Raw genomic sequence first — 16,601 nt, forward strand, 5'->3', positions numbered from 1 at the left:
TTTCTTCATTATTTCATGAAAACGAGTGGAATGGGAGATTATGTACCCACATAAAGTAATTATCATCTAGTTCAGGGATAGCCAAACTTTGGCTCGCAAGCCACATTGACATATAATGTGCGGCTCACAGACTCTTTCCCAGGCTCTGGCCGCCCGCCCATCCGAGCTCCCGATGCCCCGGTCGCCCGCCCAGCCGAGCTCCCGATGCCCCGGCCGCCCGCCCAGCCGAGCTCTCGATGCCCTGAACAACACAGGTATTTAACATGGTCAAAAGTAGAATGTGTGTAATTGCTGACCCCCTAAACTTTACCCTCAAAATTTGTCCACAAAATTCAACTATTACATGCGTATATACAGTATGTGTACAATTGTAGGGATTAAAATGTGTTTTATGCTTGCATTTATCTGTATGTAGCTTTGTTGGCGTATTTCAATGCAGTCTCCAGGCAACAGCCATTCTGAAGGTCATAGAATGTTTGCTAGACCCAGATAAACAGTCAGTTTTGATTTTCTTTGTTCTACTAAATGGAAGGAATTCATTTTGTTCTGACAACTTTTATTGAACATTTAATAGTTTAATCACTGTTTTAGTACCTATAAGTTTTTTTAAAAACAGCTTTTAATAATGTAGCAACTGATTTAAAGTTTAATAAACTGTAGAAAATGCTACTCAACTTTAGTACGGATTTGTTTGAACAAGTCATAGACAACAACATTCTAATTCCTGCAAGCGACTATAAAGGAAAATATTTGCAATACCAATACAATTAGCAATTTGAAAACTGCATACATGCATAAATATTTTGTGCATGTATTTCTTAATACTTGCATAAAATTCTTGTAACAAAATGTGCATGAAAGTAAAAACAGGCATGTAGTATTTTTTCATGTCTTGTGGCTCACAAACATCTTAAATTTATCGCATGTGGCTTTTACAATAAGCAAGTTTGGACAGCCCTGATTTTGTTGTAATTCTGTGAAACAATTTCCAGGAATTAAGCTTTAAATTGAACATTATTTAATCAGATACAATTGTCAAAATAATTAAAGGAAGGACATCAAAAGTTTTTGATGAAAATTTATGAATCTATCAAAATAGACCTTTTAATGTCTCACAAGAAAATAAACAATGTTGGTTTACCTTACACTATTGCTTTTTCCTGTATTGGTGGTTTTGAAAATTGTTTTAGCTTGAGTTAGGTTCTGAAGATTTTTTGATGTTGAATTTGAAGTCACTTTGAGTAACAGTGCTAACTAGAGGGAGAGAAAAAAAAACTAATTACTAGGAATCATTTTAGCTTGACCATTGCCATTAGTGGTCAATATATGTATTGCAAGCCCACCAATTTTATGATAGATCTAGAACGTCCAACAATACAGCACTGGAACAGGCCCTTCAGCCCACAACATCTGTGATGACCATATTGCCACATTAAACTGCATATCTGCCTACACATTGTCCATTCCCTGTCTGTTCACAAATCTATATAAATGCCTCATACACTGCTACTGCATCTGCTTCCACCACTTGTCCTGATAGTGCATTCTAGGCACATCACACTCTGCCTATAAAAACTCACAGCATAAATCTCCTTTAAACTTCACCCTCTCACCTTGAAACTGCTCTCTGGTATTTGACATTTCCACTCTGGGGGAAAAGACCCTGAAGATTTAGCATATACTGCTAAACATTGACCAATTACAAAACAGGATGAAATATATTGCCAAAGCAAACAAGTCAAAGATTAATTGCAGCATAGATGGCCATTTGGCCCATTAACTCCGTGCCATCTTCTTGGAGATCAATCCTGTCAGTTCCATTATCTTTCCATTACACCCACTCTTTCCTCATAGCTCCGTAAACTATATTTCAGAGACCTAGTCAATTTATTTTGTTGTTGTTTGTTTTAGTTACAGTTTCATTATCTGAAAAAAGGTTAATTTTTTGACATGAATCAAGCACCAACTAAGGCTTCTAAATGTTGTCACTGAGTGTTGAAGGCCAAGCATCACTAGTCCACCAGGTGGACTTATTGAAAGACTTGCATTGAAGGATTGGATTCAAAGGTGACATTTGTCCTTCAAAAACATTCAATCTTCAATTAATGATTTAATCACGGTGAACTATTACATAGAAAATTAAAGGTACTTTTGATTCAGAGTTAATGCAACCATGACATCTTAATTTGTACTTAACTAAAATAAAACTACAAAGTTAAGTTGATTTTGCCTGTGTGGGTTTTGATATTTACCTGTGAATGATGTTTTTTCTCAGCAATATCAGCTGCTGTTTCTCCACATTTGGTCTTCAGTGTTTTATCAGCTCCTAAATCAATCAACTTCAGTGCTGTACTTTTGTGACCTTGACTTGAAGCCCATATCAGTGCCTGTGAAGGGAAGTCTATTCACAAGCTTATAACATTTGTAGAAAAAAATCTTTGGATAAAATCACAACTGATATAACTGTTCAGTTCCAAAATTAAGCAAAATATTAAGGAATAAATCAAAATGAACCAAATGTCCATGACTCTCTCTGCAAAGCTAAGCTACAGAGTATTTTTTTTTTTAAAACTTCTGGTAATGTTCTAGTCATTACTTTATTTTCTCCTCTCTAATTGTTTACTGCAAAATGGCTTTTGCTTCAATACAACCACATTCATATTTTAATCAATAACCAAAGCTGCATACCGTGTATCCTTTGTCATCCTGGGTGTTTATTTCCACTCCTTGAGCCAGAAGTAGTGTTGCAGTCTGAGTGTGTCCTTCTCTGGCTGCATACATGAGTGGGGTCATTTGACTACTGAGGACGGAAGGGGGTGGAAGTTAAAGTGGTCCTTGAAATAAACCATAGATATTTCTCATAAAAATGTTAATTTCATACAAAACTCCTACTGCATAAATTATCTTTTATGTGACTCATGCAAAAGCTCAATGTTTATCACTAATGTTTAGCAATTCATTTACTGGGAAGTTGTGCATAAACACTTTTTATCCATGTCGAAAACTGCACAGTTGCAGTTGGATTATGAAGCTCTGGATAACATAAAATAATAGCATTTTTAAAATTTGAGACATCCAGCAATGGTAACAGGCCCTTCTGGCCCACAAACCAGTGCGACCCAATTGACCTACAACCCCTATACATTTTGAAGGGTGGGAGGAAACCGGAGCACATGGAGGAAACCCTCAGAGACATGGGGAAAACGTACAAACTCCATACAGAAAGTGCTGGATTCGAACCCTGGTCGCTGGCACTGTAACAGCGTTGTGCTAACCATGCCGCCTTCTCAATTTTGATCCCTTCATTATTCTCTTAGTGGTTACATCCTTGCAATTTGCATTAGAAAGATTGAATTTAAACACTCCTTTATACACATTAATAGATCTGCAGTCATTCAGTGTAAACTGATTCTGAAAATTAAAACCAGGTTAATTACAGTGATAAGGATTTTATCAGTTTAGGTTTTGTTTGTACATCTACAGCACTATCTTAAAGGAAAATAATACCACGAACACCCCAGATTCAAAGTGATAAAATAGTTTTATTTGTCATCAAGGTCCAAAACTGTTTTGGCCCAATAAGTTCATAAATATTGCAATGTATTCAACATTTTTACCACCAGAGGGCCATCCAGAGCTTTACAAATTGATATAGACTGTTAAACAGAAATTAGACTTAAAACAACTCTACAGAAAATTAAACTGGCAGTTAAATTCAATCTGCCATCTCTTGGCTCACTGACTCAATTGAACAACATCCTGCTGTATTCTTAGACAAATTTGTTCACCAACCACTTATACATCAATTTTAATACTATCTGCCAAAGAACATACTGTGCCACCTATATTCTTATCCAAATTGTTAACATAAATAATGAACAATAGCACTAATCCCAGTAACACGACCTCCAAGCCTTCTCTCTCCTACTCCCAATCCAATTTTATACCCACGTGTCTAGCCTGAATCATGTCTAATCTGAACTATAATCCTAACTCTTAATCCTAAATTCCATCAGCCTCAAACTCTAGGTTTTTGTTGAGAGGGCGAGACAATACCAACATACAAAAGCACACAGGAATTTTTATCTTTAAAAAAAAACAATGGTGAGCTGAAAGCTTATGTTGAAACCTAGGTTTTGATGTTAATCTTATTATTTTTTTGGGATTACAAGAGTATCACAACCACAATGAAAATCGAGAATTGCATGCAACTCATTCTAAATTCCCCATTTTTGTTGTCCTGTTTTCTGCTGTAGCCATTTGCCATTTTAACATTTATTCCTCGGCCTCAAGACAAAACCATATTGAGTTTGAACTTAGGAAAGGAAATAAATTTCTGGACTTTTTCATACCCATCATTTAATTTTACAGTAAATGTGTACCTGCTGGCAGTGTGTGGATCTGCATTTCTGGACAATAGCAACTCTACACACTTCATCACTTTTTCTTCTGATTCACTGCTAGCACAGGTAGCCATCAACACCGTATACTGATCTACATTATTTAAAAAAATTGCAAAAATTTAAAATACAAATACCTATGGGAGTATGTGAAATAATTAGTTGCAAATATATGAATCATCGACAGACAATAAATGAGACAGCTCTAACTGCTTAACACCAACACAAATTAATACATTATATTTCAGTAAATTTATTATGTAAACTTGGACTTAACTATAATTTTGATGTGTTGTATAATTAAGTCTGATCACTTAAAATCAATAGTTTTATTATTATGTAACTTCCAAACCTATACAGTTGGCACATTGATTTGTCAGATCAAAAGCCATAGTTACTATTTATCAATTACTTACAAAACTGTTTAATAAATTTGTGATTTAGCCACAAAAATATTGGTAATTCAAAAAAATGGAAGTGTTGGTCAGAATAATGTAACAAACTCATTTATTTAGTGTTGAATGTCATCTTATTGTGTAAAATATCTTTGAGTTTTCCACTACAAATACACTGTACTCCATTATCTCTAATCATACATGACTGACTTATTTTATAAAATATCCAAATTGGAATTCTGATGCATGTTAATTGCTTTCCTTTGAAGCCTCAAGCACCAATTACTGTCCTATGCATGCTCTTAATCATCTGTTCAGTAAATGGAAGCAATATGAATGAACTAAGCCCACTGATGCTCGAAGACGTGGTTCATTTAAAAAGTTTAAGAGCTAAAATGTATACAATGGAGCAAAACAAGTCAGGGATTTTACATTAATCCACGTGATGCTCATTCAGAAAATTAAACAGGTAAAAGTTCTATGAATCTTTGGGCAAGAACAGATTTGGGCAACAGATTTTCTGCTTTAAATAATTACAGATCTATTTTTAAGATTATAATGCCATCAAGTAAGAAACAATGGTACAAAGTAATAATAAGACATGGCTATAAGCAGACCTGACCACACAATTCCTTGTGTTAAAATGAAATCTACTGGGTGAAATCAGGTTTACAGAAAAAGAAACTATTAAATGTCTCAAATCTTCCACAAGAGAGTAGAGAATAATGAATCGTTTGGTAGTTGCTCATGAAGATGAAGTTCATAATCTGAAAGATCAGAGTTCAATGTTGATAAGATTTATCATGTTGGGTTACTTTTGAGAGAGAGTGCCATGATTCTGCCAGAGTGAAGCTAATCTTGAATCCATTTGATTGCATGATGACTACATCAGAATCAATGTCACCCAACAAATGCATTTTGCAGGTGATGCTTGTGTTTATCTGTCACAGAGGCAGCGCTGCAAGCCAAAGCTGACTCATTTATTGAAGCATATAAGGAGTTCACTGAATTAACGTCTTATCAAGAACACTAAACTTTTCATTTGTCAGGAAGGCACAACAGTGACTGTATATCCTGAGAAGACTGAAGCAGGCAAGGCTACCTGCCACCATTATAATCAACCTTCTATAGGAGCTCTATCTAGAGCAGTAGTTTTCAAACTTTGTCTTTCCACTCACATACCACTTTAAGTAATCCCTATGCCATAGGTGCTCTGTGATTAGTAAGGCATTACTTAAGGTGGTATGTGAATGGAAAGACAAACTTTGAAAACCATTGATTTAGATCATCATCCTGGCTGACTGCATCACAGTGTGGTACGGTTGCTGCAGAGAAATGGATCAGAGGTCAATTCACAAGATAATAGGAGTGGCAGAGAGGACCAGTGGAGTCTCCCTTCCCTCGATCAACATGAACTACTGGGATCGTTGTCTGAAGAGAATGGAGAAAATCACTGAGAACCCCTTCCACTCTGCAAACAGCATCTTTCATCTGCTCCCTTCGGGAAAGAGATATAGGAGGATCAGAGCCAGAACCACCAGGCTGAGGAACAGATACTTCCCACAGGCAGTAAGAATGGTGAATGACCAAAGGAACTGTTCACATTAACCATCGGAGACTCTCAGATTCAGGAAACAATATTTATTTATTGATTTGTATAGATGAAATACTTGTCTTGCATATGCATTGCTTGTCTGTATGTGAGTTAGGTCTGGTTGTGTGTCTGCATGTTTTGCTCTAAGGACCAGAGAATGCTGTTTTGTCGGGTTGTACTTGTACAATCAGATGACAATAAACTTGATGAAGAGGATGCACCCTTAGCATTTGCAAGAAAATGTATAACACTGGCATCCAACATTAAAGGTTCTTGGAAAATGTAAACTGTTTTCCTTATCACCCTCCACCAAAAGCAGAAACCTTCAATGTACTGGACAGAACAAAGCATGTTGAGTGATTTATACAAAAAAGCATATGCATAGCAGGAAAATCTTCCAAATTCACTGGAAGGACAACCAGACCATAATGGTATCTAATTCAAGGTAAATATCCCCAACACTGAAACTCTAATTACATTCAGTTAACTACCTTGAGTGAATTACCTCAATCTTCTCATCCATCTGACCTATAAGGCACCACATGCTATCGATGGAAGAGTCTATGGTTCCCAGGTTGACCATCAACTAAGACTCATAAAACATGTGGAAAGAAATCATCCTCAGTCCAACACAGAAAGAAGGTTCACAAAGTCACACCACAGTTTATGCATCCTGGATTAGCAGTCACCCTTCCTTGCAGAAAAAGCATTCTGAAATTCACACTGGATCTCCATTATGTACTGATTTGAATGCTTGAATATTAGTATAGCTTTGAAGTAGTTTTTTTAAGCACCTTGGGCCTTGTTTTAACATTAAAAGCCTGTACATAGCATACAAAGATGTACTCAATTTCAAGAACTTTTTTTTTTAAATGCAGGGGGCAGAAATGGTCGTGGTACAGCAGACTATTACAGTTTATGGAGATTGGTGAAATTTCAACGTCATGGAAGTAATCGTTGAGTTTGACAAATTAAATGGTTGTGAGGCAATAGAAATATCTGGCACCAGAGAAGCTTATTGAAAATGAAAAATAAAACTAATAATGAAACCAAGAGTTGGCAGAAGTAGGAATGAAAGTGCAGGCTACAGACAATAATGTTGAAATGGTGAAACTAAGCATTATTAATGAAGGACAGCAGGTAGAAATTGAATGCCTCAGAAAGAGAAGGCTACACTGCCCAACTCAATTGTTCAAACTTGGTGGTTGTGAAAATGAAACTTTTATGAAAGTACAGGTTTGAAGAAATAGCTAATTTGGAAAAAGTAAAATTTATCCGTGAATAAATTGTCATGCTAAATCTGCAATGGGAGACAGTTGTAGACATAGGTCATAAATAGTACGCTCAGAGTTTGAGATATTGAGTTAATTTTGACAATTGACTAATTGAAGAAGAAGTATTGAAACAGTTGAAAACCTAGTGTAAAAGACAATCGGAATTTGAATTAGATAAGGTTTTGCAAAAAGAGAAAAATGATGCAAGGGAATGGAACATCATGAGGTACAAGCTCTTCAGCAATGAAAGCTTGAAAAGGTAGCTTTCAATACAAAAGTTGCACATAAAGAACCTGTGACAGCACTGAACAGTGCATATCCAGCAGCCACTGTTGTCAGGGGTCTCACCATACTTTGGTGATAAGCAGCATTTCAATCCAGATTTTATTCTGAATGGACTCTAAAGAAAGTGAACAGATATTGGAAGAGAACTTGATATTAGACATCACTGCAAAGAACAAAACATTGGTCATTTCTAAATGTCCTGGAGTAGATGGTGCTGAGCTGGCTTTTAACTTCTTGCTTTTGTGTGTTGGCGGTGCTGAAGCTCAGGTTTATGGAATCATAGAACACTACACAGAAAACAGGCCACTTGGCCCCTCTAGTCTGTGGCAACCATCATCTCCCTAGTCCCACCAACCTGCTCCCATACCATAACCCTCCAGTCCTCCTGCATCCATGTACCTATCCAATTTACTCTTAAAATACATGGTTGAGCCCGCATTCAGCACATCAGATGGCAGCTCATTTCACATTTCGGACACCCTCTGAATGAAAACGTTCTCCCTAATGTTTCCCCCTAAACCTCTCCCCCTTCAGCTTAAAACTATGATATCTTGTATTTATCTCCCCCACTCTGTCTATACCTCTCATAATCTTGTTAACCTCAATCAAATCTCCTCTCATTCTTCTTCGCTCCAAGGAATTAAGTCCTAACCTGTCCAATCTTTCCCTGTAACTCAACCCCTGAAGATCCAGCAACATTCTAGTGAATCTTCTCTGCACTCTTTCAATCTTATTGATATCCTTCCTGTAGACACCCCGAACTGCACACAATATTCCAAATTTAGCCTTACCAAGGTCTTAAACAACTTCAACATAGCATCCCAACTCCTATACTCAATAATTTGATTTATAAAAGCTAAGATACTAAAAGCTTTCTTACATTCCTGTCCACATACAACACCACCTTCAGGGAACAATATATCTGCACTTCTAGATCACTCTGCTCTTCCATACTCCTTCGTGCCTTATTTGCCTTGGTTTGCCCTTCCAAAATGTATCACCTCACACTCCATTAAACTCCATCTGCCACTTTCTGGCCCATTCTCCAAGCTGGCCCAGAACCCTGTGCAAGCTTTGTCCACAGCGCCTCCTATCTTTGTATCATCAGCAAACCTGCTGATCCAATTCACAACAATCTAGATCATTGATTGTCCCAACACAAATCCCTGAGGCACATCACTGGTCACAGGCCTCTAATTCGAGAAGCAACCATTCACTACCACCCTCTGCCTTCTCCCACGCAGCCAATTTTGAATCCAGTTTACCACTTCTCCTTGAATACCTAGTGTCATAACCTTCTGAATTTACCTTCCATGTGGGCTCTTGTCAAAGGCTTTACTAAAGTCCATGTAGCCAACATCCACAGCCTTTCCTTCATCCATCTTCCTCAAAAAAACTCCACATTTGTTCAACACGACCTACCCTGCACAAAGTCATGCCTGACTATCCTTAATCAGCCCATTGTCATCTATATCTGATTTAGCAAGAAGGGTTCTTCAGTGAGCATACTAGCAAGTAATCTCTAACATGCACACAGCCGTACAAACTAGTGGGGCAAGAACACAACCACAGAGTAGAGTTACAATAAAAAGACCAGTTTGTACAAGCAAAGACAGCAAGAGAGCACTGCATTCAGGAGCCTGATGGCCGTGGGAAACGGTCTTTCAGCCTGTTGGCGTGCAATTTCAAACTGTCGTGACTTCTCCCTGATAGGAGCAGGGAGAAGGTGGCCAATGCAAGAAGGCCCCTTCAGTATGTTGGTTGCCTTTCCTGGGCAGTGATGGAGGGGAAGGAGAGTTGCGTGATGTTCTAAGATACTCTCATCATCTTTTTCCAGTCTTGTGCAGTATGGGTCCTGTCGTACACTGATGCGCCCATCTAGAATGCTATTGATGTGCACTCGTCAAAGTTGTTAAGGGACAAGGGGATGGGGGAAAGACATGCCAAACTTCCTTGGAGTGCTTTCTTGATTCTCACGTCAATGTGGTTGGTCCAGGACAGTGCAATGGAAGTGTTTAGCCCCAGGAATTTATCTATTCTCTCCGCTTCAATGCTATTGACATGGACAGGAATGCAAGCTCTACCTCCTCTTCTGAAGTCTATGATCAGTTCTTTAGTCTCAATGATGCAGAGGGAGAAATTGATAACTTGGCCCCATGCCTCTCGCTCTCAATCCCCTTTCTGTATTCTGTCTCATCGTTATTTGATATTCAGCCTAAGACTGTGACATCATCAGCAAATTTGAAGAAGGGACAGAATGAAATTTGGCTCTACAGTCATGTGCGTAGAGGGGGTAGAGGGCTGTGTACTCATCCCTTTGGAGCACTGCACTGAGTATGACTGTACCCAATTGCTGCCTGTTTTCACTGATTATGGGCCTGTTGGACAGGCAGTCAAGAATCTAGTTGCAGAGGTGGGTGCCGAGGCCAAGATCCTGAAATTTAAGGATGTGTTTGCTGGGGACTATGGCATTGAAGGTAGAGTGGCAATCGATGAATATTCGTCTGGCACAGGCATTCAGGTGGTCCAAGTGGATTGCCATGGAGATGGCATCTGCTCTGGCCACGATTGGATGGTAGGCAAATTGAAGTGGGCCAAGGTTGGTAGGGTGTCTAGAGGTGTTGCGAACCATGACCAGCACTTTTGATGGTCAAGAGTCAGCACCCATTTAGGCTCATTTTTCTGCCTTTTTTTCCCAGTATTGGTAACGGGTAGAGACTAAGGCCTTTAACAGGGAGAAATTAAAGAAATAAGAAAATGCCCATCAGTTTGATCCTGAAGTTCTGCTTGGCATGGCCTATTAATATGCAAAAATAAACAAGTCCATGGATTATTTCCTTCAGCGTTTCGCTTTGTTTATACAGCTGTTTCTAATACATTTAAATGACGTCTGTTCCATTGCCTATAACATCATTTCAAACCACACAAAAATGTAAATGAACCATGAAGACCATTGGAGTGATTATCCCCACATATGTTGTCATCTGCATTTACTTTTTTCTCATTTTGAAATCGAGTCATACAGCTGGAAACAAGCCCTTTAGTTTAAGTCATCCAGGCCAACTCTGATGGCCATGTGAGATAGATCAATTTGCCTGTATTTCGCCCAATTACCTCTAATCCTTTCTTATTCACTGTCCTTGAAATTATCCATTTGCATCTACCTCTACAGCTCATTCCATGAGAAAAATTTGCCCCTCAGATCCCTTTGAATCTTTTCCCCTTTCCTTTAAGCCTTCGCCCTCTAGTTTTAGATTTTTCCTACCCTGGACAAAAGATTTAACTACCTGTATTTACTAGTAGCCATTCTGAGGGAAAATAAACTAATGATTCGATAACAATACTATTATCTTGACAGAGGTTGGCCTCAATCATGCCATCTCACCCTCTTCCTAGGACAGTCTATGGCTCATGTACACATGCTTACCCAGGCTCGATTTGGAGGGACACTATCACCAGTTTTACAAGGCCTCTATGGCAGCCTGCAAAGTCCAGACATAGCCAGATTTTCAATCATTGGTAAAAGACCCTTGTCCCCTCATTAACTCCACAACCGTATCATTAAAAGCATACTTGCTGGGTGCATTACAGCATGGTCTGGGAGCTGCACTGCTCACAAACAAATGCAGCTAAGATCATAATGAAAATTTCCCCTCCCTTTCCCAGACTCCATCTACATTTCCTGCTGCTTAGAAAAGGAAGCCAACATACCAACAGACCCATCACACTCTAGACATACTCATCTCTCTCCTCTCATCAAGCACGCACCAAAAGGCTTAAAGACTGTTTCTTCCCTCCAGCCATCAGAGTGAACCCCATAACATTTCTTGGTTGGCTCCAATTGATCTCCCTTTCCTTTATAATCCTATACTCTGTAAATTGTGCTCTTTACACGACTGTATGAAATGCCAGAGATAACCTGTTATTCCATGCACAGAAAAACCCTGCACAAGTTATTTTGCAACAAATAAACAAACTTAAATTACTTAGGTCCTAAAAAGTTTTGAATCAAGATTTTTAGTGCCAAAGCTTTCCCTTCTGTTAAAGCCATGAATCATTATTATAGTTTCAGTGTCTCGCATTTAGTCATTTTTAATTTACAAGTTCCACATATAAAAGATAAAACATCAAGTTAATTGAAAACCTAATAAAAGCCTTTCAAGCCCCTTTCCAGCTTTCAGGGCAATTTTGAATCCTTTTTCCCCACCACGTGTTGAAAACCTGGGCCTAAAAATAATAAAGGAGGCCACAAAAATTATGAATGAAGGAGGAAAATAGAATGACAGATATGTGAAATGAAAAACATTATATTGTTTTAACAAATGAAACTTTGACTATCTCTTCAGCAAGATTTCAAGAACCTTTAGAAATGATTTGAATAGCTGGCCAGAGTGCAATGCATATGACTCAAAATAATTTATAACTGTGGCCACCTACAATAATTGTTGATTTACTCACATTTTTCTACCATGTTATTAACTTGATATCTAATCTCACCAAATGCTCAAAAATCAACTTCACTACAAATTTGTAAGGGTCCAGATAAAGGGTTGAATCCTTCCATTGTAAGAAATTTTTCCAAAGATATTCACCTACATGTATGCTTTACCATTCTGTTATAAATTTTTCAACCTCAGACACATTGGTTCTATCAACGTTTTATTTTTGGGTTTTATTTTGCTTGTGCAGATTCCAACTGCAGGAAAGATGAATGCCACAGTTCATTCCTTCAGTTCACTAATCCAAGTGAACAAAGTCAATCTTAGTAGATCTGATCTCTCAAATTTTATGATTCGATGAATATAAAGGTCATCCAGAACATTACTGTAAAAAGTGTCTCAGATTTCTAACATACAGCCCCTCAAATGAGAAAATCTGCATTAACTTGATATTCACAATATTAATTTTTTTTGTCTTGTTTGTGGTCTCTTTCTATGGCTTTGTCAGCTTCCTGAAGCAGTCAGAATAGAACAGAATCAAAATTTCTTTTTAAGTTTCTAAATTATTTCACAAATATATGAAGATTTCTCTTCTTTATATAATATATTAATATTTAGTGTATGATATTACTGTTAAACTGATGAACAGCTTTTATGCACAGCTATCGGGCACTTGAAGTTCCCCATACTACTCTAACCATAAACTACTCCAGGACCACCAAAGATCTCTCTGCACGACTGAAATGTCATTTTTTTCCTTGCACTAACAGCAACTGTGAATATCTATTATTTTATATTCATCTCTTTAATTGCTTGCAGCATATTGTGGTAATTTAATTTTGCTATTGTGAGATATTTGGCTGCAGCAAGAATTTCATTGTATTTGCACTTATGCAAATGACAATCCCACATAAACATTGACATAAGGGTGTTTCAACAAAAGGACATGTGGCTTGTAACCTGATTGCAGGAAATTTATTTTTCATAAATGTACCATTGATAAATATTCTATTAAAAGTAGACATAAAATAATGATGAAACATAATTAAAGAAAGAAATTGAGAGTCCAGTGCCAAAATAACAATCTCAAAATACAATGCAGCAGATCTCAGACTTCAGGAGGGTGGGAGAGAACAGCTCACTCTCCACATCCATGGCACTGAAGTGCACAGAGTAGATAGCTTCATATTTTTATGTAAATATTTCCTGTGACTGGACCAACCACAACAATGTGACAGTCAAGAAAATGCATCAATGTTCCATTCCTCAGAAGTTATGACCCCCCCCCCCCCCCGCCCCCCAACTCCCTTAACTTCTAGAAGTGCAATGTCAAAAGTATTCTAGATGGATGTATCAATGCGGTATGGAATCTGCTCCACCCAAGATCAGAAGGTGCAGAAAGTGGTGAACAGTTCCAAACATCACACTAACTTCCCTCCCATCCATCAACCTCAGAAAGGATGCATCCTGATTACTGGCCTACCCTATCCTAATCAAATTCTATTATTTTTCTTATCAGGTAGAAGGGTCAACTGTGTGGAATCACACACCAAAGTTCAAGGCTAGTTTCTTCCCCACAGCCTTCAACCTCATAATGAATCTCACAATAATTGCTTCTGTGCTGCTCTTACTATTTCGTGAATTGATTGTTTCATTGCAATGATATGGTCATTTGCTTTTCCTTCGACCTTATACTGCTGAATACATGCTAGAGTTGACTTGCTGTACTGCTCACAAAGAAATCCCTCTTCACTGTTCTGGGTATAAAGTGAGAATCACCATCCTATCACTGGCAGTGGCGGATTGCAAAATCCTTTCTCGTTTGTTTGAAGAGAGCATTATTTTACTGATCACTTATTCTTGCAGACATGACTTTGGTTGACAAGCCCAATCATAACACAAATGTAATGCATGCTCAAACAATCTATTCTTTGAATTTACATGATTTTGTATCATAACATTAAATAACTTGCATTTCACAAAAAAATAACAGTTGATTTCCAGCTGGAAAAAAGTTTTATTTTCTGTATTTGGGCCTCTAAAACATACATTTAAACTGCACATTAATTATTATGATGAGTTTCTGATTTGCTGATTACCTGTACAATCTAAAGTCCAAAACAAAATACCTCACCTTTCACAAAACTAGCATTAGCACCTCTATCAAGAAGAAGACGACAAATTTCGCAGTTCGCAATGCTTGCAGCATACATCAGAGGAGTCCACCCAAAACCAAAACGTGTCTCCACATCAACACCTGTAGTACAAGATACAAAGTGGGCCATCATGTTTATGAATGGGTTAGATTTTATAATAAAATTACATTATAATTATTGTAATAAAAACTAGCTTTTAAAATGATTTTATTACCCTGCTGTTACAAGCCCAGGGGACCCCAAAAACCAGCAGTAATAGATATTCACCAAGACAAATGGTCATTTAAACAAATGTTGCTTTTAATTATTTTTAAACATGAAAACAGGATCAAACTTTAACTTATCACAATTAACTTATTTAACCTAACTTTACCCCCTTCTAATTCTAAGTGCATGTGTAAGTAATGTGTCTGTCAGTTCAGAAAAGTTCTTTAATTCACAGTCCAATCTCACTTCTCCACTCTTCCAAGTTACTGGTTGCCGGCAATTTTTATACTGTGCACAGAATTTAACATTTATGAAGTTCACCAGGCTTTGGTGCTTGAAAGGTAAATGGTTACTGCTCAGGAAGGTTCTTGTCAGTTTTCAGAGAGAGATTTATTGTTCCAGGACACCCACAACTGATTCCTTTTTAATCAGCCACTCCCAGTGTCTTGCTGACGAAACTTGCCCCCTTCAGGGTTCTCCAGATGATAACCTCTCTCTTTCAGGTCACCACAGAGTTCCTTTTTGAGGGGGTTGTGGCAAGATGGCGGAGAAGAAAGACATGTATTCCACCTTTCCCCAGCTGAATTACTAAATTTCCGGTTTTAAAAAAGCATAAAAGTGGTTAAAAATTATATTTACAGTTGTTTAAATAACAGTGATTTATTATGGCAACTAATGTTAAAAAATCTAAACCTCAACTTCAGAAAAAATTACCATACAATAGTGTGGAAGAACTGAGGCCTACCTGCATAGCTGAATCCACGGAATCGTCATTAGGAGCCTCCAAGCCTCAGAGGACTCCAGCCCGTTCGAGTTTGACCTCAGCGCCGATCCTGCCTCCACCAGATGGCGCCAACACTTTGGTGAGTTTGGCCGTTGCCAACCCGCATTCACGTGAAGCCGTGTGCACGGGTGGCACTGCCAATAAGGGGACCCATGAACCCGTGACCTTGCTTGGCGGCCCGGGGACGCGCAGTGTAGCGTCGGAGGATGCTCCTGCGCGTCCGGCAGCTTTACCTGGCTTGCGTGGGGCATCCCGGGTCCAAGAATTGCTGGACAAAGTATAGGGTGTGGGGGAGCCCGAACGCCGACATCCCGAAGAGGTTAGGGTGCCGGCATAGGGTGTCCAGACCTGCAGCCATTCAGCTAAAGGATTTATGATGACTGAGGAAGAAGAGGAACTTACCTATTGGAATTTATCCAGGAGGAGGAGCCTGTAGTTTAGGGAGGCAAACCTCAAAAAGTGGAGGTGAAATCTGGAATGGATTCAGTGTTCACTGTTTTGGAAGGGATTGCTTGTCAAATGGACAATATGTCAAAACAAATATCAATTCAGATGAATCAAGGATTTATGGAGATGAAAATAAAAATGTATACTATGAAAAGGAAATGACTGTGGTTAAGAGTGATATTAATAGATGTATAAAATCAGACGATACTGTGCAAGATAATTTTAAGAAAATTGAAACAGCCTTTTCTGAGTGTCAAAATCAGGTGGAACGTAATAGAGAAAAAATGGAAAAAGTGGAAGGTTCTTTTGTAGATTGGGAGATTCAAAGAAGAGACTTATTGAAAAAAATTGATTCATTGGAAAATCAAAGCCGAAGGAATAATGTGAAAATAGTTGGTCTTCCAGAAGACATTGAAGGTTCCAATCCTATAAAAAAAATTTTAAGCATTGGATCCCAGAGGTGCTGGGTAAAAAAGCTTGGAATTGGATTGGGCCCATAGAGCTCTGAGAAGAAAATCACTTCCAGGACAAACACCGAGGACAGTCTTGGTTCGTTGTTTAAAATACCAAGACAGAGAAATGATTCTACGTATGGCGGTACAGAAAGTACGGCAGAGTCG

At 38.2% G+C, this 16,601-nt stretch overlaps 1 protein-coding gene across 2 annotated transcripts in view; it reads right to left on the bottom strand.

The window, feature by feature from the left end:
• The window catches only part of asz1 (ankyrin repeat, SAM and basic leucine zipper domain containing 1), a 69,406-nt gene that overhangs the window by 36,838 nt on the left and 15,967 nt on the right, over nt 1–16,601 (bottom strand). The window contains exons 3-7 of one of the 2 annotated variants that reach the window (XM_069902820.1): nt 14,522–14,644; nt 4,383–4,494; nt 2,689–2,800; nt 2,253–2,387; nt 1,142–1,254 (exon numbers count right to left, since the gene is read on the bottom strand). In XM_069902820.1, coding sequence (XP_069758921.1) covers nt 1,142–1,254; nt 2,253–2,387; nt 2,689–2,800; nt 4,383–4,494; nt 14,522–14,644 — 595 coding nt within the window. The remainder of the gene's footprint in view (nt 1–1,141; nt 1,255–2,252; nt 2,388–2,688; nt 2,801–4,382; nt 4,495–14,521; nt 14,645–16,601) is intronic. The other variant, XM_069902819.1, reaches the window with a different exon arrangement.

The sequence above is a fragment of the Narcine bancroftii genome, chromosome 11, assembly GCF_036971445.1.
Source record: "Narcine bancroftii isolate sNarBan1 chromosome 11, sNarBan1.hap1, whole genome shotgun sequence".
NCBI lineage: Eukaryota > Metazoa > Chordata > Chondrichthyes > Torpediniformes > Narcinidae > Narcine > Narcine bancroftii.